This window comes from Oryctolagus cuniculus, chromosome 3, assembly GCF_051225735.1.
Source record: "Oryctolagus cuniculus isolate XC-2025 breed Fujian yellow rabbit chromosome 3, ASM5122573v1, whole genome shotgun sequence".
Taxonomy (NCBI): Eukaryota; Metazoa; Chordata; class Mammalia; order Lagomorpha; family Leporidae; genus Oryctolagus; species Oryctolagus cuniculus.
The window spans coordinates 4,284,005-4,311,114 of record NC_142869.1 but is presented as its reverse complement, the minus strand read 5'-3'; the positions used below and the strand labels follow the sequence as shown (position 1 = coordinate 4,311,114).

The 27,110-nt window shown below is 61.6% G+C and overlaps 1 protein-coding gene across 22 annotated transcripts in view; it reads left to right on the top strand.

Annotated features, from left to right (window-relative positions):
• The window catches only part of AGAP1 (ArfGAP with GTPase domain, ankyrin repeat and PH domain 1), a 514,165-nt gene that overhangs the window by 146,852 nt on the left and 340,203 nt on the right, over positions 1-27,110 (top strand). For 11 of the 22 annotated variants that reach the window (XM_089328879.1, XM_089328878.1, XM_070071487.2 and 8 more), the window contains exons 2-4: positions 16,859-16,917; positions 24,348-24,435; positions 25,135-25,146. In XM_089328879.1, the coding sequence (XP_089185005.1) occupies positions 16,859-16,917; positions 24,348-24,435; positions 25,135-25,146 (159 nt within the window). The remainder of the gene's footprint in view (positions 1-16,858; positions 16,918-24,347; positions 24,436-25,134; positions 25,147-27,110) is intronic. The other 11 variants (XM_070071494.2, XM_070071492.2, XM_089328880.1 and 8 more) reach the window with 1 other exon arrangement.

Here is a 27,110-nt window from a genome sequence, read left to right as displayed (position 1 = left end):
GGCAGGACTGAGGGCCCAGGGCCGCCTCTGCGAGCTGTGTTCTGGGCAGGACTGAGGGCCCAGGGCCCAGGGCCGCCTCTGCGAGCTGTGTTCTGTGTAGGACTGAGGGCCCAGGGCCCAGGGCCACCTCTGCGAGCTGTGTTCTGGGCAGGACTGAGGGCCCAGGGCCCAGGGCCGCCTCTGCGGGCTGTGTTCTGGGCAGGACTGAGGGCCCAGGGCCCAGGGCCGCCTCTGCGGGCTGTGTTCTGGGCAGGACTGAGGGCCCAGGGCCGCCTCTGCGAGCTGTGTTCTGGGCAGGACTGAGGGCCCAGGGCCCAGGGCCGCCTCTGCGGGCTGTGTTCTGGGCAGGACTGAGGGCCCAGGGCCGCCTCTGCGAGCTGTGTTCTGGGTAGGATTGAGGGCCCAGGGCCCAGGGCCGCCTCTGAGAGCTGTGTTCTGTGTAGGACTGAGGGCCCAGGGCCACCTCTGCGGGCTGTGTTCTGGGCAGGACTGAGGGCCCAGGGCCACCTCTGCGGGCTGTGTTCTGGGCCGGACTGAGGGCCCAGGGCCCAGGGCCACCTCTGCGGGCTGTGTTCTGGGCAGGACTGAGGGCCCAGGGCCGCCTCTGCGAGCTGTGTTCTGTGTAGGACTGAGGGCCCAGGGCCCAGGGCCACCTCTGCGGGCTGTGTTCTGGGCAGGAATGAGGGCCCAGGGCCCAGGGCCACCTCTGGGAGCTGTGTTCTGGGCAGGACTGAGGGCCCAGGGCCCAGGGCCGCCTCTGGGAGCTGTGTTCTGGGCAGGACTGAGGGCCCAGGGCCGCCTCTGCGAGCTGTATCCGGAAGGGCCCTCCAGCCTGTCTGTTGGTACATGACTTGGGTAATTTGCTGTGTGACCCACCCTTGCACCCCCAGCCTCTGTTCCCTCGCTCACCGTGAGCCCACGGGAGGGGATCCCAGCAGCCTCTGGAAAGCCGTGTGGGCGGCATTGTGGGCGGGGGCTGGCGTCTCCCCACCCCTTCACCTTTGGGGAGGAGCGAGCACCACCTTGTGAAGGATGCCGCCGTGCACGGTGGGCCCCGGTGGGTGTTTGGGGCTGGGCTCACTGGCCAACAGCTCTGGGCAGCGCCTGGTCTTCAGGCCTCCCGGGCACAGTGTGTGGCCTTTGGGAGGGGCGTGGCTCCCAGAGCTCAGCTCAGAACCCACCCCCACCCCGCCCCTGGGCACCCCCTGTCTGTACAGGCACCCCCCTCCATCCATGTAGGCGGCGGGCGCTGGGGCTGAGCCCGGGGAGGTGACCCGTCCTGCATGCGGCCAGCTGTGGCTCTCTCGTAACCCTGGCCGCGCCTTCCAGGTAGAGGGCGCTACTGCAAGCCTGGTGCTTGTGGCCCGCGCTCGTTTTTACTGCACACCCGTTGTGTACCTTTGCTCCCTTCTCTGCACACAGCAGGTGCCTGGTCACCTGCAGAGCCACCTAGGACAGAGCTTGTGTTTCCAAAGACTTTGTTAAAATTTGAAGACGTTGCCAGCCCGTTCTTCAGTGGCCTCCAGCTCTCCAGGCAAGAAGAGCGTGCAGTCCGCTAAGAGCCCGAGGGTGTAACATACTCACAAACTTCTCACGTCTGCCATTGGCACTGACCCGGGCTTCTGCATTAGCACGCCCTTACGCGTCGGGTGCTCATTCCCTGGTAAGAGTCGGTCGCCATCAAGCCCGACGAGAATCGCGGCACTGCTGAAATGTATCGCGTGTGCTTGGAGCCGTGTCCTGCCGAGGGGCTGCGTTGGTTTGCGCGTTCCACGCTCGATGCTGGCGCGGCTGTTCTCTGTTGCAGCTCCTTCCCGCGAGCTGTTGCGCTCTGTTCCCGTTCTGGAGGCCTTGTAGCGCCTGTTGGCTGAGGACAAGGCCCCTTGGGAGGTGCGTGGCCTCGAGCAGGTTGTTTCCCGTTGTGTGCCTCAGTTTCCCTACCTGGCTGTTAATAGCGCCTGGCCTCCCTGGGCAGGTGGTGCGGGGACTCTGTGTGTTGAGGGGGTGGGGGTGTGCACGAGACTTAGGGTGGGAACCAGCTGCTCTGTGCGCCCCCTGCCACCCCGGTTTCCCGATTCCACTTGTGAGTCCTCCCATCGCCCAGCAAGAGGCGGTGCCTGGCCCGGGAGGACACTGCTGCCCTGGCCAGCTTGGAAAGCCAGCGTCTGTGTGCAGGGGAAACCAGGCTCTCCTAGACAGGAAAATAGCTTCTTTTTAAGCAGAATGGGTAAAAGAATGATCCCTTGGAAAAAAGTAACTGTTTTGGTGACCTTTTTTCCCCCAAGAGATGTCCTTGTCTTCTCCCCCCAAAATTTGAAAAAGTTTATTAAAATTTAGTGTTCATTATGTATTTAGTGTTTATAAATTATACAAATACATAAAACTTTCGGATTATAAGCTCTGCTTAGAATTTTTTGCAGTACTTTGTCCAATGTACGTTTCTGAGATGTGTCGCTAACTCGGGGTGCGGGTGTGGAAGCCGCTCAGCGAGAGGCGTTTGCCGGAGGCTCCGGGCCGCCTGGCTGTGCGGGGAGCACATGGCGTTCCCTTAAGGCCGCCGCGAGCCCACGTCCAGCCTGGCCTGGGGGAGAGGAGTCCTGGGGTTTGCCCTCTGTGGAGTGAGCAGACTCATCACCCAGGACGGCCTCCCTCGTGCGTTAGTCACAGGAGCTGTGCTCCTCCACGGCGTCCGGGTGCGAGGCTGGCCGCTGCCCCTGGCCGCCCAGGCGCGGTCCCTCCTGCAGCCCCGTCTGCTGTGTCCGTCTGTCCGGCTCTGAGCCGCGTCCTCCTGTGAGACTTTGCTGAGTCTGTTCGCACGTTTGTTTCTCCCGAGGCCCAGGTGGGGAGCTGTTGGAGGGAGAGTCGCACACAGCCTCTGTGTTGTAGCGCAGGCTCTGTTCCCTTTGGTTTCTGTGTCGGGGAGACGGAGGACTGGTCCTTGTCATTCATTCCTTCATGCCGGGGGAGGGGGGGTGGGGGGCCTGTGACTGTGACATCGCCACCTGTCAGGTCTGTGCCGGCCGTTCAGATCCTGTTCTGATCTGTTGGGGGCGACTGTTTGAGGATTATTTTATTTATTTTTTTTTTTAAGATTTGTTTTATTTAATTGAAAGGCAGAGTTAGAAGGAGAGATAGAGGGAGATCTTCTATGTGGTAGTTTGCTCCCCAGATGGCCTCAATGGCCAGGATCGGGCAAGGTTGAAGCCAAGAGCGTCATCCTGGTCTCCCACATGGGTATGGGGACCTGACACGTGGACCGTCCTCAGGGCTTTCCCAGGCTCGTTAGCAGGGAGCTGGACCAGCGCAGCGGCGGGGGCTCGAGCAGGAGCCCGAGTGGGAGGCCTGCACTTAACCTGCTGCTCCACAGTGCTGGCCCCAGTCCTCTTTTAAAAAAGATGTGTGTATTTATAAACGGAAGTTACAGAGCTGGACACACACACAGAGCTGTCTTTCATCCACTGGTTCACTCCCCAAAAGGCCACAGTGGCTGGATCTGGGCCAGGCCAGGAACCTGGAACTCCGTCCAGGTCTCCCGTGTGGGTGCAGGGGCCCGAGCACCTGGGCCACCTTCCGCTGCTGTCCTAGGTACATTAGCAGGAGCGGGATCAGACATGGAGCAGCCGGGACTCGAACCGGTACCCAGGTGGCAGCTTACCCCCCTGCGCCGCAGCCCCGGCTCCAGGTGTGACCGCTGTGACCATAATGAAGGTCTGCTCTGGGGTCCCCGTGGCCCAGGTGTGGCTGGCTTTTCAAGTGGTCAGGACCTCCAGAGACCTCTGGGGTGTGAGCACTGGGGCTGGCCGGTCCTCCCTGTGGTGGCGGGACCGGGCCTGTCTGGCCTTGGAATGTTGGCCCTGCTCCCCCGGGACCCCTCCCTTGTGGCGGCTCCTGGATGCCCGCAGTGCGCGCGCGCTGTTTCTTGGGGGAGCACTCGTGCTCCTGCTTGTCTCTGCGCCCGCTCCAGCTTCCTCCTGCGTCCCAGCGGCCCCCGGAGGGGTTGCAGCGTTCTCTAACTTCCAGGGAGGGGACACTCCGGCAACGGGGCGCTGGAGGCTTTAGTGTTTGATCCTGAAACAGCGACCTGTGGTGGCGCCGTGCCCGAGGTGCACAGGCGGTGGTGGGTGCCACGGAAGGTGGCCGTGGAGGCATTGCTCGGGAGACGGAGTTGGCCCGGGGTCTGGGGCAGCGTCACTCATTCTGTATTGCAAGTTCTTTGCTCCCCAGAGTTCACGTTCTAACGCCACCTGTCTTACATCCTGGGGATTAAAGCCGCACACCTGCTCAGGGGCCGGACTCGGACGCACCCCCTGACGGATTCCAGTTCCACCTCCACGTTCTGGTGGGGGGGGGGTGGGGGGAGTCCAGGGCGACCCTCTCCTGACTCGCTTTCTGCTCTTACCTGGTCCCTCCCAAGGCTGGAGGGGAACACAGTTTCACTAGGATTCTCTGGGGTGACTGTCCTGGTGCTTGGGAGTCACGGCTGCAGGGATGGAGAGGGGGCTCCGTGTCCACGTGGCCCTGGCCGCCCGTGGTGGGGCTGGCGTGAGCTTGCCACCCTCCTATGCTCCAGCACGGTCCGGGGCAGACGTTTGCCAGTGGGCTGGTCGTGTTTCTGCAGGGCTACAGGACCTAACATTTGGGGATGGCAAAGAGAGAGGCTTGGCCGAGCAGGCTGTGTGGGTAAGCGGCCGGGTGTTCAGAAGCTAGAGCGGGAGGCAGGCAGCCAGGAGGCTGGGGTCTTGTCCCGTCCAGGTCCTGGTCTGGCCCTCTGCGCCCTGCCCCGTTCATTGTTGTAATTTCTGATGCATCTCAAATGCGGAGGCCGCCCCGGGGTCTCTGCCCCCGCAGCCCCAAGCCCGAGCTGTGGGGAATCCGCCATGCTGCCGCTCCGTTGAGGTTTTGGCCGCTGTCCTGGGGCTGCAGTGCCGGGGAACTGTCCGGCCGCAGAGTCTCAGCCGTAGGCAGGGGCTGCTTCCGTGGGAGCAGAGGGGCGGGGAGCGGGCCAGCGTTTTGCATCCCCTTCCTCGGAGTTTCTGCGCTATGCTGAGCACTTGGCATTTACAGCATTAAAAACAAATGCTTCTCCTGTTTGTTTTCCCTGGGTGGATTATTTTCTGATGTTAATGTATCTAATTGTTGGATATGCTTCATGTAAATGATGTTATGGGACGTGCAGGGGTGCCTGGAAGCCTGGCGCCCCGAGTCTCTGTCCTCATGGGGCTTTGCGTGGTACAGGACATGCGACGGATATGTCCTGAGGGTCCCTGCTGTGTCTTCCTTGTGCTGGAGGGCTGTTCTGACCTGTGCTTGGGCCAACCAGGGGCTTCACTCTTCCTTCTCAGAGGACTTCAGTCTACACTTCTCAAGCAGCCACACCGCCAGGGTTGACAAGAAGGGGCCTGGACCAACCCCCCTCCGCCTTGATTCTTTCAGAGGGGGAAGCAGCCAGGTGGGAAGCTGGCTGGGCCAGCGTGGGCTGCTGGGGCGGGCGAGGTTGCTGTGGTGCAGGTGGAGGTGGACGGAGGTGGTGCGGGCAGGCGGAGGTGGACGGAGGTGGACAGAGGTAGGCATGGTGCAGGCGGATATGGGCAGGTGGAGGTGGACGGAGGTGGTGTGGGCAGGTGGAGGTGGACAGAGGTGGACAGAGGTAGGCATGGTGCAGGCGGATATGGGCAGGTGGAGGTGGACGGAGGTGGTGTGGGCAGGTGTGGGCAGGTGCAGAGGGTACCTGATCCAGGACCCTGTCAGCCCGCAGCCTGGCTCTTCTGTTAAAATCTGGTGTGGAGAGCCCGAATCGACGAGGCGTTCGATGTTGTCCATCGGAAACACTGAGATACAGCTTTTGGTCCAGAGTGCACGTGACAAGCCAGAGGGACAGCGCGCTTCGTTCCTGGCTTCCCGCTGGGGAAGAACCTGCGCTCCAGCAGCCACGGGGGGCACAGATTATTCAGTGCGGGGCGGCTGCTAGCCGGGTGGGGTCCGTCCAGGGGCTGTGACAGCCAGGCGCCCTGGACACTTGCTGTGTTTGGCCGAGCCCCCGGCAGGTGGTCAGACCTGCCGGCTTCTGGCAGGCTCCTGTCTGGCTGGGGTGGGCGCCCCGGTCTTGAGTTTGTGGGGTGCTCTCAGCGTCTGTGTGTGAAGTCACTGTGTCTCTGGTGACTTATTTTTTTCTCTCCAGTCTGGTCGTAGTATTGGTTTGGAGAAGTGGAAATCAATGGTTTTATTTTCGGAGTTCTAAATGCAGCCGTGTAGACACGTGGGGGCCAGCCCGCGGGCTTGGCGCGGGCTCCAGGCTGCTATTTTAGATGCACCAGAGCCTTCCTGGAAGTCGCTCAACCACAGGATTCTCTGCCTTGCAGGCTGGGAGGTGGGGTCCCAGACAGCTCCCATGGGAGCGCCAGACGCACCGAGGGGGAGGGGCTCCTCAGGGAGCCTCCGGGGCTCACGTGCATGCCTCGTCCCCTCTCTCCGGTAGGAGAGGGCCTTCCACACCACCAGCGAGCGTGACCCCTGTCACCTCCGTGCCACCGCCAAAACCACTGGTGACTTCCACTGCCATTGAGGTGGCACACAAGCCGCATGCCCCGGCCTGGGCCCGGCGCCAGGCCACACTTCCTCCTGCTCCTCCATTGCCCTCCTCTGGTGCTCCTCGGCCACTCCTGTCCTCCTCGGCCCCTTGACGCTGGCCCCTCCGCCTGCCTCTTCAGGGCTGGCCGTGTCCTCAGCAAGCTCTTCAGTGCCCACGTGCCCCTGTGTCCTCGCCGTCCCAGGTGGTGATGCCTCTCTGCGGGTGCTGGACGGCTGTGGTGGCCGGTGCCGAGTGGGCTCTCGGTGCCTTTCATCCCCGCACCTAGGGTGAGCGGCCCCAGGGCCCACGGCCCCCGCCCTGCCCCGGTTCCAGTTCCTCTGTCCACTGCCAGCTTCGTGGTCTGCTGTCTTGGGCAGCATTCAGGCGCAGTAGGGAACGAGGTAATTCTCGCTGCTCTGTCCTGTGAACACCTTCCGACTGCTGGGCTCCCGCTGTCAAGCCGCCCCTGTTACCTAGCAACACTCACTGCCCCACAGATTGAATGGGACTGCATTTACGGTTCTGCAGGGGAAGGAGAACGGGCGGGCCCACTGTGTGCAGCACGGGACTGACGCGTTGCACCCCGTGGTCAGTGCCTTCCCTGGTCTCCCCGCTGCCCACTGCGGCCTGGGAAGATGTCCCCTGTGTCTCAGCGTCCTCCCACGCCCCCTGGCACGGCTCCACCCCAGCCTGGCCCCGCCGAGCGAGCGGCTGACGCTCCTGCGTCTCCCTGAGCAGATTTGTTTTCCCTTGCAGCTGCTGGCTCACAGCTTTCCCTCGCATCCTTGTTTCCACATTTTCACGTTCAAAAATTCTGCGGTTTTGCTTTAGGTGATAAAATGTTTGAAAGCATCCGTCAAGCGTGCTTCAAAGTCGAAGCCTTGTAAAATTCAGGGTTCTGGCTGCACGGTGCCAGACGGCCACATCCCGCGGCTTCCTGGAAGGCACAGGAAGGCCCTGGTGGGAGGAGGCTGCGTCCCCTGTAGAGGGGGCCTGGGGTGTCCTGAGTCCTCTCCCCACGGCCTTGTCGCTCTAGCACACTGCCCATTCCTTGTCGTTGAGCACACCTGTCGGGGTTTGAAAATTCCGGAGATTGTCCCGACTGTAGAGAGCTCGGGGGACGCAGGTTGAAGGTTTACTCTGTGTGAAGGCATCTTAGCGGGCAGCTCTCTGGGGCACAGAGACCCTAGACAGCAGGGGGAGGCCTGTGCCCACCACTGCTCTCTGGGCCTGTGGTCAGTGGCCGAGACGGAGCCCTGGCTCTCTCGGGAGGGCCGGGGACACTGGGAAGAGGAGAGCTCCGGGTAGGCGGCAGACCCCAGATGTCCCAACCTGGAGGGCTGCCCACCCGGCCCCTTCTGTTTTCCTCATCGGGGGGGGGGGGGTGGTGGCCAGGGGTGACTGCCCCAGTGGGAGCAAGGGCAAGCCGGGTGACACCCCGGGGCTGCAGAGAGGCGCCCTGTGGACTCGGGCAGTGCCTTCCGTCCAGGGTTGCCCTGGTGCTGATAAATTCACGTGAAGGCTTTGGGTGGCGGTGGTCAGGCGGTCGCTGGGTTTCACAGGGTCCTACTTTTTCTAATGCCGTAGCTCCCGACCCTAAAACGTGTGAGAGTGCTGGAAAAGTAGGGTTATTTTTGTTTGGAAAAAAAATCCGAATCCACGCATGGTTTTTGCATAATACAGGCATTTGTGAAGGTCCCCTGTCTGTGCTGATTTCAGACAAGGCCCTGGGAAGGCCACCTGTGCAGCGTCTCGCCGTGGCGCTGTCTGCAGGCTCTCGGAGCCACTGGGGTGTGGAGAGTGAGCCGGGAGGTGGGAGCCCCAGGCGTGCAGTGGCAGAGGGAGATGTCCCTGTTGGCACTTGGGAGGAGGAGCTGTACGCTTGGCCAGCGTCAAGTGGGGGCCGTGGGGACCGCACCTGTCCCAGGAGGACACTTGCACAACCTGTTACCACCTGGGCTCAGGACGGACGTCACATGGAATTAGGGTGCAGATTTCAGGGCATAGGTCATCATTCCTGAGGGAACTACTTGCAGGCACCCCGACTTGTTCCTGCGAAACGTGCGGGACAGAACCCCACCGAGGGGCGCGGGGGAGTCCGGTGCAGGCTGCTCTGGTGGGCTCTGGTCTCACAGTTTGGGGGTGCGAGGGTAGGAGAACTCTCAAATCTTCACACCTCCTTCTCCTTTGCTTGTCCTCCCTCGTGCGTCCTTGAAACCGTTCTGCACACAGTGTTGAGGACGAGCGAAGGGGGTTTTGAAGGACTTGGGGAGAAAGCAGTAGCTGAGAAGGGAAAAGCCCGCAGGTGGCCCGGAGCCCTCCTGGCCTGGCAGCCTTCGGCCTTGGGATCTCCCGAGGGGAGAAGAGAGGATCCTGCCGAGCGCGGCCAGGGTGGAGGGGGATCCTGAGCCCCCCAGGAGGAAGGGAGGAGCCAGGAGGTGCAGGCCTTGGCGTGGTGGCATCTTGGTGGCCTGCCCTTTGTCATCCTCCCTGCCCTGACAGCCCTGGGCCTGAGGGAAGGGGGGAGAGCAGGGAGTGTGGGGGTGCAGGTCTCTGAGGCCACTGAGGAGCAAACTAAACTATGGGGTGCACAGCTACTCCGCTGACCCCGAGGTTATGTTGTGGTTGTTCATGTTGGAGCTTCAAGCATCTTCAACTAAGTTAAACGCCGCCTTCCCCCGCCAGCGAGCACCCGTGGAGTCGCGTGCCTGGACGCCGTCCGCGCGTGGTGCGCTGGCCGCGGTGCCCGGCCGTCTTCTTCCCTTTCCTTCTTAGCACAGCATCCAGGCAGCCCTGGGCCCAGCGTCTGCTCCGGCTCTCCTGGCCCCTGAGCAAACCTGCTTGCTTTGTCCCATTGTCGTTCTCTTTCCTATTTGGGGACTTCACGAAGGCTTTCAACTAAAAATAAGTGCCCCTTCACTTTTGTGTTGCAAAAAAAGTATAGTCTTTAAATATTCTCGTGAAATTGAAGGTTTTTCGGAAAAGGGGCCCTGGTCCCTGAGGTAGTGTGTTGCACCTGTCATTTCGTATTTGTTTCTTAACCCTTGGGTATAACTTCGCGAGTTTGGTCTGGAACCAGCGTTTGTGGTCACAGGGGTAGCCATGAACTGGTCCACCAAGGACCGTGACGTGGTTCTGACCACTGCCCCACACTGTGCTAGGAAGAGAGGGCCCCACAGCCCTGTGGGGACTGAGCCCAGGGGCCATCGGTTAAATGTGGTCAGCGTGAGGTTCGTGCTCCCTTGTCCAGGGGAGAGGTGCCGGTGAGCCAGCGGCTGAAGGCTCTGAGGTCCCCCCACACCGCGCCAGGATTTGGAGCCCTGATGAGCAGCAGAGCTGGGCTTCTCTGGGCCTTTGGTAGCCAGGTCCTTAGAGGCAGGGACTCTGGGACTGGGCAGGGGGCTTTGCCAGTCTAGGTCCAGTCCTCGGAAAATCTCTGCCTTCATCATAGCTTCCTTGCGCTGTTCTTCGGTCTCTCCTGTTTTTGCATAGGTGGAGTTGCTGAAGTGGGCTCCTGGCGGCATTCTGGATTCACAGAATTGTCTAGAATCTGGTGCGTGTTACTGATCACTGCGCATGCATACCCCCCCCCCACCCCGCTGTAGGTGGGATCCTTTGAAGTACCGTTACTCGAGCACTCCTGACCCACCGTGCAGCTGTTTGACGCCACCTGACGTGGCACAGATTGGCCCAGGGTGACAGCCACCTGCGGCAGTACCTCTCCGTGGGTTTTTCCCCTCTTTGGAGTCAGAGGCCACAGTGAGTGAGTTCAGGGGACAGGAGCCCGCGTTCCCCAGGTGCTGTGGTGCCCAGGAGATGCTGCCTCAGAAGCCGCGGTCTCAGGCCTTCCACTGCGGAGGGGTGGCCCCTCTGTGGGAGAGACACCTCCATGGTGTGACGAAGACGTGGCGTTAGAGGGACCAGGGACATCACCCGAGGTCACAGTCAACCCCGGGACGCAGGCTCTCAGGCCTTCCACTGCGAGAGGTGGCCCCTCTGTGGGAGAGACACCTCCATGGTGTGATGAAGAGGTGGCATTAGAGGGACCAGGGACATCACCCGAGGTCACAGTCAACCCCGGGACGCAGGCTCTCAGGCCTTCCACTGTGGAGGGGTGGCCCCTCTGTGGGAGACACCTCCATGGTGTGACGAAGACATGGCGCTAGAGGGACCGGGGACATCACCCGAGGTCACAGTCAACCCCGGCACCCAGGCTCTCAGGCCTGACGCTGATACCCTCTGCCTCCTCCTGGCCGCCCACGGACACCCGGATGCAGGGCCAGGGCTGGGCCTTTGGCCTCAGGAAGTGAGTGCAGCACCATCTGCGCCTGACAACCAACGCTGCCTTCTCCCTGCTCACGGCCCCTGAGCAGCTGCCGCTGGCAGAATTTCACACTTGGAGTGTCTGCTTAGCAAGTTGTTGCAAACAGCAGAGCTGTAGAGTCCTGGTGTGGGCTGGAGGGAGGGGTGTGGGTAAGGTAGAGTCCTGGTGTGGGCTGGAGGGAGGGTGCGGGTAAGGTGCAGATTCCAGCGTCCAGGCCCCACGGCTGCCCTGCGTGACCAGCGCCCCGTGAGCAGGGACCTGGGGATCCGCACTGGGGGTGGTGACCTGTCCCTGCCCAGCTGCACCGTCTGGTGTGAGCGCGGGGACCTGGCCCCCAGGACCGGCGTGGGGTTGGTGGGCCGCACAGGGAAGTCCTGTTCCTCCCTGTCCTTGTTCAGTGCTCACAGAAGCTACCAGGGCCGTGGGCCGTGGGCCGTGGGCTGTGGGCCGTGGGCAGCTGCGTTTAGGTGCTGACTGAAATCACAGACCAGATGCATTGTGATGCAAAAATGGCACCGCCTGCCTGCCTGCACCGCAGAGTCGGGACCGCACTGTGTCGGGACCTGGGCTTGTGCTCGCTGTGGCTCCTGCGCTCCTAAAAAGCCTTTGCTGGGAGGCCCCGTGCGGGCAGGAGGAGCGGAGGGAGGAGTGGGCGCCGGAGCTGGCAGTCGGGACGCCCGCCTCGCACAGCGGAGTCCCGGGTTCCAGTCCTGCCTCTGCTCCAGAGTCGGCCTCCTGCTGCTGCACACCCTGGGAAGCAGTGTTGATGGCTCCAGGAATTGGATCCCGGCCACCCCCATGGGGGACCCGGCTGGGGTCATGGGTTCCCAGCGTCAACCTGGGCCAGCCCTAGCGGATGGGCGCGCGCTCTCTGCCTCTTAAATAAATAAATAACTGGAAGTTTAAAAGGAAATCACCTCTCCTTTTATTGTTATTTCAGCCCCTGCAATAAATTGCCCGTATTATGTGTGTAGATTGGGATTTATTATCCCAGTGGGTCCCTGTCTACCTGATACTCGTGTTCGGCCCGGAGTGGGCGAGGAGGGGGTTGGCTCTCAGTTCTGATGTTTTCCTGAACGTGGCGCTGGGACTGCTAGCTCCAGGCCCCCAGGAAGACGGGGCGTCACGAAAGGCGATTTCGTTGTAGGTCCCCACCCCGGCGTGCTCGGAGCCTCAAGGTCAGCGTGCTCCTTAGCTGTGTTCTTGCAGCCTGGAGGATGTGAAGGACCGGAAGTAACTGTTCACCGACTTTGCGAGAACCCTATCGGTTCCAAGACTGGAGTTCTTGGCCTTTGAGAGCTGGTCAGTGCGGGGAGTGGGAATCAGGGCCGTAAGGGCAGAGTGACCCCGGGAGGGAGGATGCGAACGCGGGCTTTCTGTGCGATGTAGCAACTGCCATGCGTCCCCGCGCTGGCCTGGTTCCCCTGCGTGCCTAGAGCTTAGGAATCAGGCGATCTGCACTCTGGGCAGGCAGCAGGCGGCAATTAAACCTCAGGGAGGGAGGGCGTGTCCCGCCCAGCCTGCCACCCAGGGCGCTTTGGTCCACGGAGTGATTTTTGAGAAGTGAGCCTTTCTCGCGTTCAAATCCGAGCACGTCTTTGGTGCAGGGCTTAATGACGGCCTTGACTCTGCTGGGAAGATTTGTGGTTGTTGAAGGCAGAGCTGGGTTGTCTGGCGGGATCTCGGGCAGCTGCCGGTAGAATCCGCAGTCCCGTGTATGCAAGCAAAGAGGAAAGGGGATTTGTACTCAGGGTGAACGTCGACAAAGTCCAGGCAGGGACGCAGAACCGTTTCCCAAGGAGTAAAAATGAACCGCTGGCGAGTTTCCGTCCCCTGCAGCTCTCTGCTCCCAGTTGCGCCTCGGTCCCCTCTCTCATCTGTCAGCGGCAGTGCACACTGGACTGGAGGTGGCCCCGGGAGGGGAGGTGCCGCAAGCCCTGGCTGCCTGCCCTGCTCTGGGGTCTGCTTTGCCTGGAGCAGGGGGTGGGGCTGGGCTCTGAGCAGAGCCCGAGTCTTGGCAGCTGTGTCTCTAAAGGCAGGGGACGAAGATGCTGTCCTGAGACTCTTCCGAGATTCCGGGAGGGTTCAGTCCTCTCTCCTGCAAGTGTGCTGAGGCCTGCCGCTGGTGCTCCTGGGAGGCCGCCTTCTCCTCCACGCTCGGCCCGTTGGCCAGGCCCAGGTTCGGGCAGCCCCTGCCCCTCCGTCAGAGAGCTGCTCAGGGCTGCCTGTGGCCTCCACACAGGTTTCTTCGGCTGTACAAGAAGCAGGGTGGGGTCCAGCAGTAAACAGGGTCGGGGGCCATCTTGCCTCGGTCTGTGCCTGGTGGTGGTTCTGAACGTGTGGCCTCACTGAGGTCCTTCCGGGAAGCCGGCGCCGCAGGTGCACACTAGTTAGCAGGTGCCCAGGGTCACCAGCTCGCACCCGAGCCACGGCCCCTCTCCTCTCCCTCCCTAGTGGACACTCGTTCTGCGTCCGTCCTGGAGCTGCGGTTGGGGCAGTGCTGCCCCTGGCTGTGTATCCGTGTGCCTATTACCCAGGTACCCCCTCAGTCAAGAGAGGAAGGAATGGGGCACCTGTTAGGAACACACCCGTGTTCCCAAATCCAGCCCTGAGCCCCAGAGGCCAGGTCACCGCAGGGTGAGGTCAAGGTGCAGCACCTCTTGCTGTGTGTTTAAAACGACTGTTAACTAATGAGAGGGCCTCGTGAAAAGCAAACAAGAGAAAACAGCAAAACAAGGACGAGCCCGCGGCAGGCGGCCACAACCCCGCTTTCCCTGCTGTCGCTCAGAGCTGGGGGGGCCCTCGGCTGCCTGGCTTAGGGTTCCCTGCACGGCCGCCTTCCTGTGTGCTGGGATGATAAGGGCAGAGAGCACTCTGTGCTTCCGGTCCAGTCCACAGGGGGCTCCGTGCGTTGCCCTTCGACCTCAGGTGTTGTGGCCACCACATGCGCACAGCCAGGCCTGAGTGTTTGGTACCTGGACGTTGCCGCACTGTTCAGTCACTGGTTTTCAGTCCCAGACGATACCCCCCACCCCCCGCTGTGTCCTCACGTCCCTGTCCCTGTGAGCTCCGTCTTCACCGCCACCCATAGAGCCACCTGCTCTCTGCCCGCTGTCTGATTTCTCTGCCGTCTGATTTCTCTTCTGGAGGAGCAGAGACCTTGGTGTGTTACTGTTGCTTCATGAAGATCTCAGATTTCAACCTCCTGATTTAAATTTGAATGGTGAAATGCAGTTGGAGCCCTGCCCTGTTAGTGGTAAGGCACGACTCCACGTCTTGCACTGTGTCCAGTTTACCCAGGCACCGGACCTGCCCTGTGACCAGCCAAAGCCGGGGGCTTCAGTTTTACTGATTGCCTAGAAGCATTGGATCGGTGGCTGCTGGCTGTGTTGTTTTAAGCATCGGATTCGAGGCTGATGTTTGGCGTAGTTTGAGGCGTTGATGGGGGCTCTGCAGCCCAGCTCCACCCCTGACTCCATCACCTGCTGCTGTGCATTCTGGGAGGCAGCAGGTGATGGCTCAAGGACATGGGTCCATGCCACCCACGTGGGATCCCAGCTCTGTCCTGACTTGTGGGCATGTGGGTGGGACCTCGCCGTTCCCGGCTGCTTCTCTGTCTCAGGGAACGTGTCTTTTTCATGTTCTCCAACTCCACAAGCCCAGAAGGACCACTTCTGTAGAGGAGGCAGATCCCCTGTGGCCGGGGAACACACACATGCACACTCACACAGAGACACACATACACAGATACACACACACGCACACACACTCACACAGAGCTGTGCATGCTCTCGCATCCCTGCACAGGCCCACATGGGCGTGGCCTGGTCCCCGCGCTGCCGGGCCCCTCCCTCCTCAGTGTGTGTGCACTTCTTACTAGAAGGAAATACCCAAGACAACTCAGATTACGAAGAAAGTACGCTTGTGTTGGCTCACGCTTTTGGGGATTCCCAGTCTAAGATTGGGCAGCCCACTGGTTCAGCCTCCGACGATGAGGTTCCTGCGAATTCCCAAGGTGGTGCCGGCATTACTGGCAAGAGCAAGGGTGGCCGCTGCCAGAGCCACCAGGAGTTGGTCACGGGCCTGCACCCTGACGGTCCCGTCACTCACGAAGCCCTGCCTCTCGGTACGGTTCATGTGGGGCTTCGGCGACCACATCTTCAGCGTGTGGGCTTTGGAGGGGCATGCGGCCTCCACGCCAGCGTCCCAGCCCCCGCTGTGTGATGGGGCCCTGCACCCGGGGCCCCCATGGAGGGGCCCTCCCGTGTGCCCTTGCTCGAGGGGGCAGCACTCCGTTCCTCAGCAATGGCGACCATGAAAACTTTTTTCTAATGGGAGATACGAATTTATTCTTGCCAGTTAAGTCAGGCATTTATTTTATTAACTAATTGCCACAGGCACAAACTTACGCTGTTGGAGTGAGAAATGTGTTTGCAAGTCAAAAAAAGCCACGGTGTTTATAGGGTTGTGATCCTTGCCTAATGTGCTCCTGCTTAATTTACAGTGAATATTTAGTGTTTGTTGTGATAAAACGAGGCAGTTTGAGCTTACCCATCCAGTGGTGCTTTATCTCACTTTAGCCCCCCTTTATTTTGTATGGAGGTTCTTTTAAAAACTGTATTATTAGTCTTTTACGTGGTGGATGGTGTTCATTTAAAAGGGACGGAAAGGTGGCGGTGAAAAGGAAGTCGGTGGTTTTGTGTGTCCTGGAGCCACCCAGCTTTCCCTCACCGTTCGTCGGCAGCTGTGAGGGGTTCATCCCACGGGAGTGCTCCCAGCCTGGGCCGTGCACACCTGTTAGAGTCCCACAGCCATGCACACCTGTTAGAGTCCCACGCCTCTCTGGTGCACCTGCAGCCTTCACCTAACGTGGCTAGGGGGTGCTGGGCACAGCCCCACCTCAGTGCATTGGTGCCCCGTGGTTTTTCTGTTCTGCTTAGCGTTCTGTTGTATGGGGCGTCTTCCTGAACCATTGGGTCTCCCCGCACACCCTGTACGGCCGTTGATGACCGAAAGAAAGTGGTTTGCACGTTCTTAGTTGGAGGGCTGGGCCGTTGGGTTGTGAAGTGATGGTTTTTCTTGGCCTCTCAGCATCTGTGAATCCCCTAACTTCTCGTGGAAGAGAACATCGGGCGAGCCAGTTCCAGCTCCTGGGGAGGGTGTTGGGGTGTGTGAGTGAGGAGGGGGACCCCGCTGCTGGGTTGTGGAGGAGCAGCCTCCCTCTCCGGCCACCCCGGTCTGTGTGACACAGTCGCTGCCTTGGCTGCTGCTCGGGGCAGGGAAAGTGAGCTCGCGAGCGGAGCCTGCTCTGTTGCTCAGCTGCATTGGGGTGCTCGGGGAGGCTGTCTGAGGGTGCTGCCCAGGACGGGCACGAGCCCTGCTGAGAAGAGCGCCCCGGAGCCCGGGCCCCCTCATCTTTCTGACGTGGCCTAACCTGTCCTGGCTCCACCCTGCATGTTTATTAATATCTCTGAGGATCAAGGCTTCCTCCCAAAGCCCGAGGTGTCGCTAGCACCGCGGCTGCGTGGGCTCCCACAGTCCCGTCCTCTTCCCCACTGTTTCGGTGCTGTTTGAGGGGGTGTCCTGGAGGACCTCCCGTGGGACAGCCGGCTGTGCGGCTCTGGGCAGGCCGGGCCCCTCCTGGGACGTCTCCACGCTTGCCATCAACACCGGCCGGCAGGGGGTGTCCTAAGGTAGGTTCCAGGCGGCGGGCGGCCTGTGGCTTGTGCAGGAGAAAGTTGGAAAGTCCCAGAGCGTGCTGTAGACCACAGACTCGCAGTCTGCGACGCGGGCTGGCCTCGGGGGCAGGTTCTGAGCTCTCCCCGCGGAGGGAGGGACGCAGAGCGACCGTTGGCGCGTCCTCACTGGCCTTCCCGGCTGCAGGGAAAGGTGTTGGGGGCATCTGACCGGGTGCGGCCGTGGTCGTGGCCGTGGCGACTCACCTCGCCCCTGCTCTCTTTTCACAGATGCCTTCGTGAACAGCCAGGAGTGGACGCTAAGCCGATCGGTGCCGGAGCTGAAAGTGGTGAGTGTGACCCCTTCTGGCCTTGGTGGCTTTCGTCCCCTTCCCAAGGGGCCCAGAGCTGGAGCAGGACCGTGGTAACTGTGGGTGGCCCTGGGCAGGGCCAGGTGTGGTCTCATGTAGCTGTGATGGCCGCAGCAGCCACCCAGCCAGAGTGGGGCGGGGCCTGTCCTCCCCTGCCCTGTCCCTTGCAGCCGCCTTTGCTGTAAGCAGTGTCGCTGCTGACACACTTACACAATGCTGGCATGAAGTTAAGACTTTGGCTCTTCATTAGAAACTTCACCCATTCATGGAGATTCTGTAGAGCTTCAAATTGGCCCCTGTGCTAAGTGGCCTGCTGCAGCCACCCCTAGAAGTCCGCCAACGCCCCGTCCCCATCACAACTGGGAGAAGAGACAAATCCGACTTTTCCATGCTGGCCCCTGCTGCTGCCTTGCCCCCGTGTGCGTGAGTGTAGACTGCTCCTTCCCAGGGTGCTTACAGGACGGGAAAGGGGGCCGTTGGGCTTCCCAGGTCTGAGAGGAGAACGGCTAGGAACTAGGAACTTTGGGTCATTGAAGAGAGAGCCTGTGTGACTGTTGTCACCAGGAAGAACACCTGGTACTCAGCCTAAGTACCTAAGGATCCTGTGTGGGAGGTGCCTGACCTGGGGGGCTGTACTGCCTGGGCCCTCTTGTCCCCTGCTGCTGTGAGCCGTGGTCACCTGTGTCCCTCCCTTCCCCTGTCCCTGCTGCTGTGAGCCGTGGTCACCTGCATCCCTCCCTTCCCCTGTCCCTGCTGCTGTGAGCTGTGGTCACCTGTGTCCCCTCCTTCCCCTGTCCCTGCTGCTGTGAGCCGTGGTCACCTGCGTCCCTCTCTTCCCCTGTCCCTGCTGTGAGTCGTGGTCACCTGTGTCCCTCCCTTCCCCTGTCCCTGCTATGAGCTGTGGTCCCCTGTGTCCCCTCCCTTCCCCTGTCCCTGCTGCTGTGAGCTGTGGTCAGCTGGGTCCCTCCCTTCCCTGTCCCTATTGCTGTGAGCCGTGGTCACCTGTGTCCCCTCCTTCCCCTGTCCCTGTTGTGAGCTATGGTCCCCTGTGTCCCCCCTTCCTGTCTCTGCTGCTGTGAGCTGTGGTCAGCTGTGTCCCCTCCTTCCCCTGTCCCTGCTGTGAGCCGTGGTCCCCTATGTCCCCTCCTTTCCCTGTCCCTGCTGTGAGCTGTGGTCCCCTGTGTCCCCTCCTTCCCTGTCCCTGCTATGAGCCATGGTCAGCTGTGTCCCCTCCTTCCCCTATCCCTGCTGTGAGCTGTGGTCAGCTGTGTCCCCTCCTTCCCCTGTCCCTATTGCTGTGAGCTGTGGTCCCCTGTGTCCCCTCCTCTGTCTCTGCTGCTGTGAGCCGTGGTCAGCTGTGTCCCCTCCTTCCCCTATCCCTGCTGTGGGCTGTGGTCACCTGTGTCCCTCCCTTCCCCTGTCCCTATTGCTGTGAGCTGTGGTCACCTGTGTCCCCTCCTTCCTTTGTCTCTGCTGCTGTGGGCTGTGGTCAACTGTGTCCCCTCCTTCCCCTGTGCCTGCTGCTGTGAGCCGTGGTCACCTGTGTCCCCCTTTCCCTGTGCCCTGTCCATCTCCCCACAGCATTGACCTTTCTGTGCAGCACCTGCTAGCGGGCTTCCTCCCTGGTGGGAGACAGAGCGCCCCCTTACCCTGGTGCCTTGGTGGGAGACAGAGCACCCTCTTACCCCAGTGCCCTGTTGGGAAGCCCAGGTTCCACAGGCCGGGCAGCTATGTGCATTCTGTGGCCAGCATGCCGGGCGCAGGAGAGAGCTGTGGAGTGCACGGTGCAGGCTGGGCAGGGCTGTTACCAGCATGCTTCAAGGAGACTTGCCAGGTTCAGGTACACCTGCTGAGGCAGCCCAGGTGCCACGAGGTCCTGCCGTGAGCCTGAGGCCTCGGGCACGGTGCTTCCTGAGAGCACCCACTTTGACCAAGCATGCCTCAGTGCTTCACCACCCGTGGGAGTGAGGAGCCGGGGCCCACAGATGTGCAGAACTGGCCGTGGAGCCGCCGTCAGCCCGTGGACAGCTGGGCTTGACCTGAGGTCCACACTTCCACCCCACACAGTGGAGACCCGGCTCTCGGTGCTGCCCTGCGTGGCAGCCGCCGGCCCTGCCTGGCCGTGCAGTGCTGGGCTTGGTTTCTGCTGTTAAGTTCTGTTCGGTTGACACAGTCGCTGGGGCCGAGGCCGTCCTGCGTGTGGCCGTCACGTGTGAAGCCTGCCTGGGCGGCTCCGGGTGTTGCAGGTTCCCGGCCTGACGCTGAGGGTGCTTCCGCTGTAGCTTGTGTTCTGCTGTTTCTAGGATGAGTGTCGAGGAGCAGGCCTGCTCGCTCTCCCCTGCCGGATCTGAGGGCTTGTGTGCGTTCACCGGCAGGGCTGGGTCTGGCTCAGTCAGGCACTTGTTCTGCCGTTCTTCGGGGGTGGGGTCTTCGCCCTGCCCTGTGTGTGGATGGGTAGGACCCCACGGGACGTGAGCTGTGCAGCCGCCCAGGCCCCTCTCCCGTGGCATCCGCAGGCAGCTCGTGCTCTTGGCCACCCTCCACGGAGCTTGGGGTCTGCACGGAGCAGAAAGTGCCCCTTTGTGCTGGAAGGCGGCCTCCCAGTGCCCATAGGGCCGCGATTGTTTCCCACCCCGAGACAGGTGGCCCTTGAGGTCAGCGTCCTCGGCCCCCTGCCCCTGCTTCCCGTGGAGTGATGTCACAGCACAGCTCCAATGGACTCTTTATGGGGCATTTTGCAGGCCACCTTCTGGGAGCCTCGAGAGAAAGGCACTCAGTGTCTGTTCCTTGATGCCAGTGGTGGTGCCATGCCTTGGGCTTCTGAAGTGGTGTTGTCGCGCCATCAGTGACCCGTTGCTTTGGGTGCTGCCGGGGGTCCAGAGGCTGGCCCTGCAGGTGTGCACGGGCGGTGGCAGCTCACGCCTGCGCCTGGCTGGACGAGCAAATGCCCCTGCAGAGGGTCTCGTCGCCCCCTGTTGGTGTGATGGCTTCCGGCTCCCAACTGGGATTTTCACAGATGAGGTCAGTTTTCTTCTCCGCAAGGCCCACATGGAGCAGGTACGCAGTGAAGTGTGGGGTGCTGGGAAGCAGGCTAGAAGGACCGCACGCCCTTCGTCCTCTCCTGATGCAGAAGGGCCCAGCTCAGGGCCCGAGAGTCCACGGCCCCGCACAGACAGCACGCGGTAGCAGTGCCGGCCATGGGGTTCCCTGGCCATCAGCACGCCTCGCTCTCCCCCACACTGGGTGGATCCCTGCTCCGCCTCACTCTCCCCACGCTGGGTGGATCCCTCCTCCTCCTGGCTCTCCGCCATGCTGTGTGGATCCCTCCTTGGCCTGGCTCTCACCCATGCTTGGTGGATCCCTCCTCCATCTCGCTCTCCCCACGCTGAGTGGATCCCTGCTCTGCTTCACTCTCCTCCGCTTGCTCTCCCCACCTGGGTGGATCCCTCCTCCGCTCGCTCTCCCCACGCTGGGTGGATCCCTCCTCCGCTCGCTCTCCCCACGCTGGGTGGATCCCTCCTCCGCTCGCTCTCCCCACGCTGTGTGGATCCCTCCTCCGCTCGATCTCCCCACGCTGGGTGGATCCCTCCTCCGCTTGCTCTCCATGCTGGGTGGATCCTTCCTCCTGGCTCTCCGCCATGCTGTGTGGATCCCTCCTCCGCTTGCTCTCCATGTTGGGTGGATCCCTCCTCCGCTCGATCTCCCCACGCTGGGTGGATCCCTCCTCCGCTCGCTCTCCCCACGCTGGGTGGATCCCTCCTCCGCTCGCTCTCCCCACGCTGGGTGGATCCCTCCTCCCAGCTTCCTGAGTCTTTCCCTGCTTCTTTCCTCCCCTGCCGTCGGCTGTTAGTTTCCACCCGAGCTTCCAACAAAAATGACACCTGTCGTGGTGCAGGACTGGGGAACCCGTCTCCTGCCCAGGACCATTTGGCCATTTCTGCAGTCATTGGCTGACCATAGAAAATTCTCAACCTGAAAATTGGCCCGCCCTGGCTGTATTGAGTTCTGAGTCCAGTCAGGCCAAATGATTCTGTGGGCCGTATACAGCCCAAGGGTCGGATGGCACCCACCCCTGGTCGACTGCTGATGCCGAATAAAGCACCCTCCCAGCCGACCCCCCCAGCCCTTGCACCCTCCCAGCCGCCCCCAGCCCTTGCACCCTCCCAGCCCCCCCAGCCCTTGTACCCTCCCAGCCGCCCCAGCCCTTGCACCCTCCCAGCCGACCCCCCCAGCCCTTGCACCCTCCCAGCCGCCCCAGCCCTTGCACCCTCCCAGCCCCCCCAGCCCTCCTTGCACCCTCTTACCCCCCCCCCCCCGCCCCGCCTTCCTTGCGGGAGCGCAGTCCCACCTTCATCACTCAGGAAGGGAGACAGGCGCAGGTGCAGGCTGGACACGGTTTGATCTCACAGCGTTTCTGTCCCAGGAAGGAGAAACTCAAATCTTAATTAAAAATTTAATTCCACGGCATATTTTTCTGGATTCTTCTCAGCGTGAAGCTGGCAAACAGTAGGTACCCTGGAGCAAGAGAATAATTAACAGGTAGCGTCCTCAGACTAAAGGGCCCGAGGCGAGAAGCCGAGGTCGGCTAAGATGGTGGGGAAGCAGCTTTATTCAGGGTCTGGCTCTGGCTGCAGTGGTGGAGCCTCCCGCGTCTCCTCCTCGGCCTGAGTCTGTCATTCTCTCTTTCAGGCAGAGCACCGAGTGTCTGCCTCGGGCTGGGTGCTGTGTCGGGGTGCGGCGTCCCCGCCCTGGAGGAGTCGTGAGCACTGGAGAGAGGCTGGCGCCCTGCAGGTGGACGAGGGCGCCCAGTAGAGCGTCCTGCTGAGCAGGGCTGGCAGGGCCTGACAGGCCGCCGATGGAGGCCTTAGGAAGGGGCGGGTCATCCTTAGGGCCGCCGTAGGGAAGACTGGCAGCGGGCAGATGGACGGCAGACGCTCGGTGGAGCCCACGGAGGCCGGGACGGCCCTGGTGAGGGCCAGTCTGCTGCTTGGAAGACGGAGTGTCTCCAGAGCCTCTGTCCCCGCCCTCCTCCACAGGGCGCTGACGGCGTGGGAGGCCGCGTCCTCAGACCTGATGGCCTGCAGGGGCCCCACCTCCTGATGCCAGCACCTCGGGGGGACACACACTCAGACCACCCGGAAGGCTTCTGAGAGGCGTGGGCGAGGGCCAGGACGGGCCGTGGATTTCCGAAAGGTCGCCTGGCTGAGGAGTGGAGGCTCCGGGCCACTGGGAAGGGGAACCTGTGGACAGAGAACTTATTTACCACATCCTGTGCCAAACCTGCCTCTCCTTGTTTGTGCTTCCAGTGACTGGCGCCAGCCAGGCTTCCCCTCCCCTCTACTTCTCATCTTTACTCCCACCCCCCCATCCACCCCATCCCACCCCACTCCCATCCACCCCACCCCATCCACCCCACCCCACTCCACCCTACTCCCATCCACCCCATCCCACCCCATCCACCCCACCCCACCCACCCCACTCCCATCCACCCCACCCCACCCCATCCATCCCACCCCACCCCACCCCATCCATCCCATCCCACCCCACCCCACCCCATCCACCCCACCCACCCCACCCCACCCACTGATCCATGCATCCGTTCACCTATCCTTCCGTCCCCCATCCATCCATTGCTCCATCCACTCACACAGTCACCCATCCAATCCATGTTCATCAGGACCTCATGGGCCACTGTCAGGACTGTGTAAGTGCAGGAATCATAGTTGGCGCCCTCGGCAGTATATGAAGACACAGATTTTGACTTTCAGGGACCACAGTGTAGTGCAGTGACAGCCAGAGCGTCTCCCGTCCCAGGTCCCAGTGCAAGGCCTCCTGAGCGTGCAGGGGAAGGGTGGGGAAACCTCCCAAGGAGAAAGCAAAACCGACCCGGCGACGGGGTCCCAGGTGAGCGGAGGAGTGCCAGGTCCCAGACCTCCCTCCCGGCCTGTTTCTCCGTAGCAGGATTGCGTGTGGCAGTTCAGGGAGGGAGACAGATTGTTCCAAAGCCATGGGCACTTTGGCCTGCAGCGGCCTCCCCAGGCCGTGAACCGAGGGGGTGGCGTTTTCCTCGTGGATTTCAGAGGTGATCCCCGTCATCCCGTGCGGGCGACGACTCCCGAGATCCTCGGGGGGAAAGGACTCTGCCATGACGTGGTGGCGTCTGCTCAGGGGGCTTCCGGCACTTCCCAGCCGGGGATGGGGCGGCTCGGGGCGGCCAGCGGCCAGGCAGGGATGTGGTGGTGGAGGACGATGAGCAGCCGGGGGGAGGGGAAGGCGAGGTGTGGCCGCGTTGAGGTGCCGAGTGCCGGGTAGATGGCGCACAGGGCCTGTAGCTCCCGCGGGAGAGGCTGTCGCGCGTGGCTTGGTGACGGGGGCCGTGCTGGACCAGAGTGGGTGCGTTAGTGCTGGGATCAGCTGCAGGGCTGGGGCAGGGGCCCTGCACAGCACGCGTGGGACACAGGCCAGAGGGTTTAGGAAAGAAAGTCGTGAGTGACCTCGTGGGTCGCTCCTTGGAGTCTTGCAGTTGGGTGGAGGTGGGAGGGACGTCAGGAAGTGGGAGGAAGACGGGGCAGGCCTGGCTCTGGTGGGAGGGGCAGCGGGGGCTGGGGTGCCCCGGGTCTGTGGTTGGGTCCCTGGTTGATGTTTGCAGAAATAACTGATTTGACTGCTCTCCACCTGCCGCGTCCGTTCCTGGTTCTGTTCTCCTGCAGGTGGAGGAGGAGGAGGAAGAGGAGGAAGGCTTTGATGAGCAGCTCCCCCAGAAGGCAGTGGGGGTTGAGGTTCCCCGGGCCCACCTGAGCCCAGGTGCCCGTGGTGTTACCCCGGCAGCTCCTTGTGTAGCCTCTGTGCGCTCAGCCTTGTCTGCCTGGCTGCTGTTAGTCCTGGGCCCTCCTGTCTCCTGCCCCTCGGGGTTGATTTCCACTCAGCACAAGCCTGCAGGCCCCCCTGCTGCCACCCCCACAGCCCAGCCCTGCCTTGCTGTCCTCATGCTGGGGGCTCTGCTCCCCCCACCCCTGCCCTCCTCTCTCCTCTAGCCCACCCTCAGGACCTACCCCACGTCATCAGGGGGGGGCTGTGCATCCCACCCCACCGTGTCACCCGGAACCCTCCTGAGTCTGCGGAGGGCGTGAGGGCCTTGTGGGCAGCTGATGCGGCGTACACATCCCCCACGTAAACCACACGCGTGTTAGCCACCGAGTGCCAGACCAGGCCCAGGGTTTGTCCCAGCAGCGCGACGTGTGGACAGCTGACGCGGGCCTCGGGCCCCTGGGCTCCAGGCGAGTTTCCTGACTCGGAGCCGTCTGGCTGCCCGTGTTGGTCAGGGCTCTGTTCAGGGCACCGTGTATTTCAAGGTCTGAGAGAGCGCATGGCTCACTGGTCCCTAACGCTTGTCCTTTTCTTTGTTTCAGGGAATTGTGGGTAACTTGGCCAGCGGCAAGTCCGCCCTGGTGCACCGGTACCTGACGGGCACGTATGTGCAGGAGGAGTCCCCCGAAGGTATGCTGTGTGGCAGGCAGTTGGGTGCCAGCCTCAGAGAGCGTAGGGGCAAATGTGTCCTTAGCGTGTTCTAAATCGGTGCCCTGGTGGGTCACGTATGACGACAGCCATGAAGCTCACCGAGCAGTAAGGCCCGGGGGATACTGGTTTCTCTGGAAGATCCCTAGCGAGCCTGTGGCATTCGGAGCAGCAGCGTAGAACCAAGACGTTCTGCTGCATTTACGTCTCCCCTGATGATCCTGTCCTTTCAAACTGGCAGTCCCAGATTACTGCTTTAAGTATTGGGTGGACATTTCTCCGATGCGGGAATCGAGTTTACTCGTGGTTCGTACGCAGGGTTCCTCAGCCGTAGGTCAGGGTAAGGCTTCCCGACAGCACCGCCATTGTTTGAGTACGTGTCCCCCCTCCCCCCCTTATGCCGTATTCTAAACATGTAATAATCATTTTGCATGCAAATAAGATGTTTATTTTTGCCATTAGGCATTTGCCTCTTTAGTTAACACATCCACATTTTATTTTTTGCTCTAAGTAAAATTTACGCAAAGGACAGGCGGCCACGCTGTGGCTCCCGCGTGCCCTAACCGAGGGGTAGCTCTGGGGAAGGATGTTTTGCTCTCCGTGTAACTCTTGTAAATGCGACTCTGAGACGCTGAATCTCTGGTTCCTTCCTTCTCTCACTGGCTGTTCCCTTCTTTGCAGACTTGGACGCAGGTAACTATGCCTCCCCTCACGGCAGCGCGTGTCTTGTTCCCAGAGAGAGCAGGGGCGCCCCCTGTGCTGTAGCGTCCCCTCCCCCCTCGTTACGTGTGCCATCCTGTTTCCTTTTCATTGACCCTTCTTTATTTAATTAATTAATTTGCTTTTCGGTTCAGTTCGACATTTCACCCTGTTTTGTCCCTTAGATGTCTCCGTAGCAGTAGTCGGTCCTGAGCAGCCTGCCACATCCCCTGTAACACCCGATCTGTTCTCACCTCTCGTCCTGGAAACCGCGGGGCCGGTCCGGCTCTGCAGGGGGCTCGGGCACGGCTGGGCAGAACGGGGCCGGGGTGGGTGGTCGTGTCCGCAGCCCGCCTGCTTTTCCCGTTTATTCCCTTTGAAGTGACCACTTGGGAAGTGATGATTTAGGGAGCTGAGAGGCGGGGGCGGGGCCTGTGGGGCAGGTGCGGGCAGAGGCAGGGCCGTCTGAGGTCGGAGCCTGGGGTAAGGTTGGCGTGGCCCTCACTGCACTGTCGGTGCAGCTCCCTGGTGGGGTGTGGCCCTGGGCCTTGCCGTTGGTTCGTGGTTCTGTCCGGGGGTGTGTGTCAGCCTCTGGTGCTGAGACGGTCCCCGGAGCGTGTGGAGCTGCGTCCTGGAGCTCCCCCTCACGTGGAGGCGCCTGCTCTTGTGCAGGTTGAAGGCAGCCGGTGCTGGTGAGGGTGTGCGTCTGCCTCGGCTGCAGCAGCGTGGGGGCCGCCTTTGCCGGGTCCCCGGCCTTCACCCCTGCACTCTCGGGGGCCCCTGGCTTTGTAGCTGCTCTGTCTTCCCCAGCTCTCACAGCGCGTGGCCGGTGCGGGAGCCCAGGCCCGGTGTCGCGCTCTGGTCACTGCGTGGCTTCGGCCCTTTGCCCTTTCACTGTCCGCAGTTTGTTTCCGTTGCATTTGCACCTGGCTGTGATTTTTTTTTTTTTTTTTGCAAGCTATAATGGGCCCATGGATTAAAAATGCATTTAGTGTATTGTGAAAGGCAGAGAGGGAGACACTCAGAGGCCTCCCATGTATTGATTCACTCCCCAAATGCCCGCGGCAGTTACGGCTGGGCCAGGCTGAAGCCAGGAGCCCAAGGACTCCAGCCAGGTCTCCCACAAGGGCGGCAGGAACCCAAGTACTTGAGCCGTCACCTGCTGTCTTCCAGGGCGCACCCCAGCAGGAGGCTGGAATCGGCCTCAGAGCCAGAACTAACCCAGGCACTCCGAACGCAAGGTGCACGTTAACCAGCGGGCCAGACGCCACCCCGAGGGGCCCGGACCTTGACGACCACAGCAGCGTTTCCCGAGACTGTCCCTGCGTCAGAACTAGACACTGTGCCATGGGGTGACCTCAGGTGTGACCACCAGCAGCCTAGCTGCGTTGGTTTATCAAGTAATGCGTTATGTTCCGTTGAAACGGCGTGGCGCTCTGAGTGGTTTATGAACACCTGGTCCTACGGGGCAGGAGTGTGTGGAAGAACATCCTCCCCTTGGCTCTGCAGAGCAGCTGTGGCTCCTTGACCCCCTGGGCCTCTTCTCCCTCCCTCGCTCTGGGAGCTCGTCTCCCCCCCCCCCCCCGGCAAGTGGGGTGTCCGCAGGGCCAGGGAAGCGTAGAGCAGTGCCACGTCCAGGCTCACCCCAGTGGGGATGTGTTAGGGCCCTACAGGAGCCAGGAGAACTGTGCAAACAGTGCGCGCTGCCTTGCGCCGGGAGCCCCTCCGCCCTGGTGAACTGGTGTGCCCTGTGCTCACAGTCTAGAGCTGAGGAGGCAGCCTCTGTCCGTCTCTGAAGTGTTTACCTGCTTGTTTATTTGAGAGGTACACACACGCGTGTGCACGCACACACCAACACACACCCAGTTCACTCTCCAGATGCCTGCAGTAGTCGGGCTGGACCTCAGTCCTGGTCTCCCACACAGGGGCGGGGACCCAAGCACTCGCATTCCTGCGTT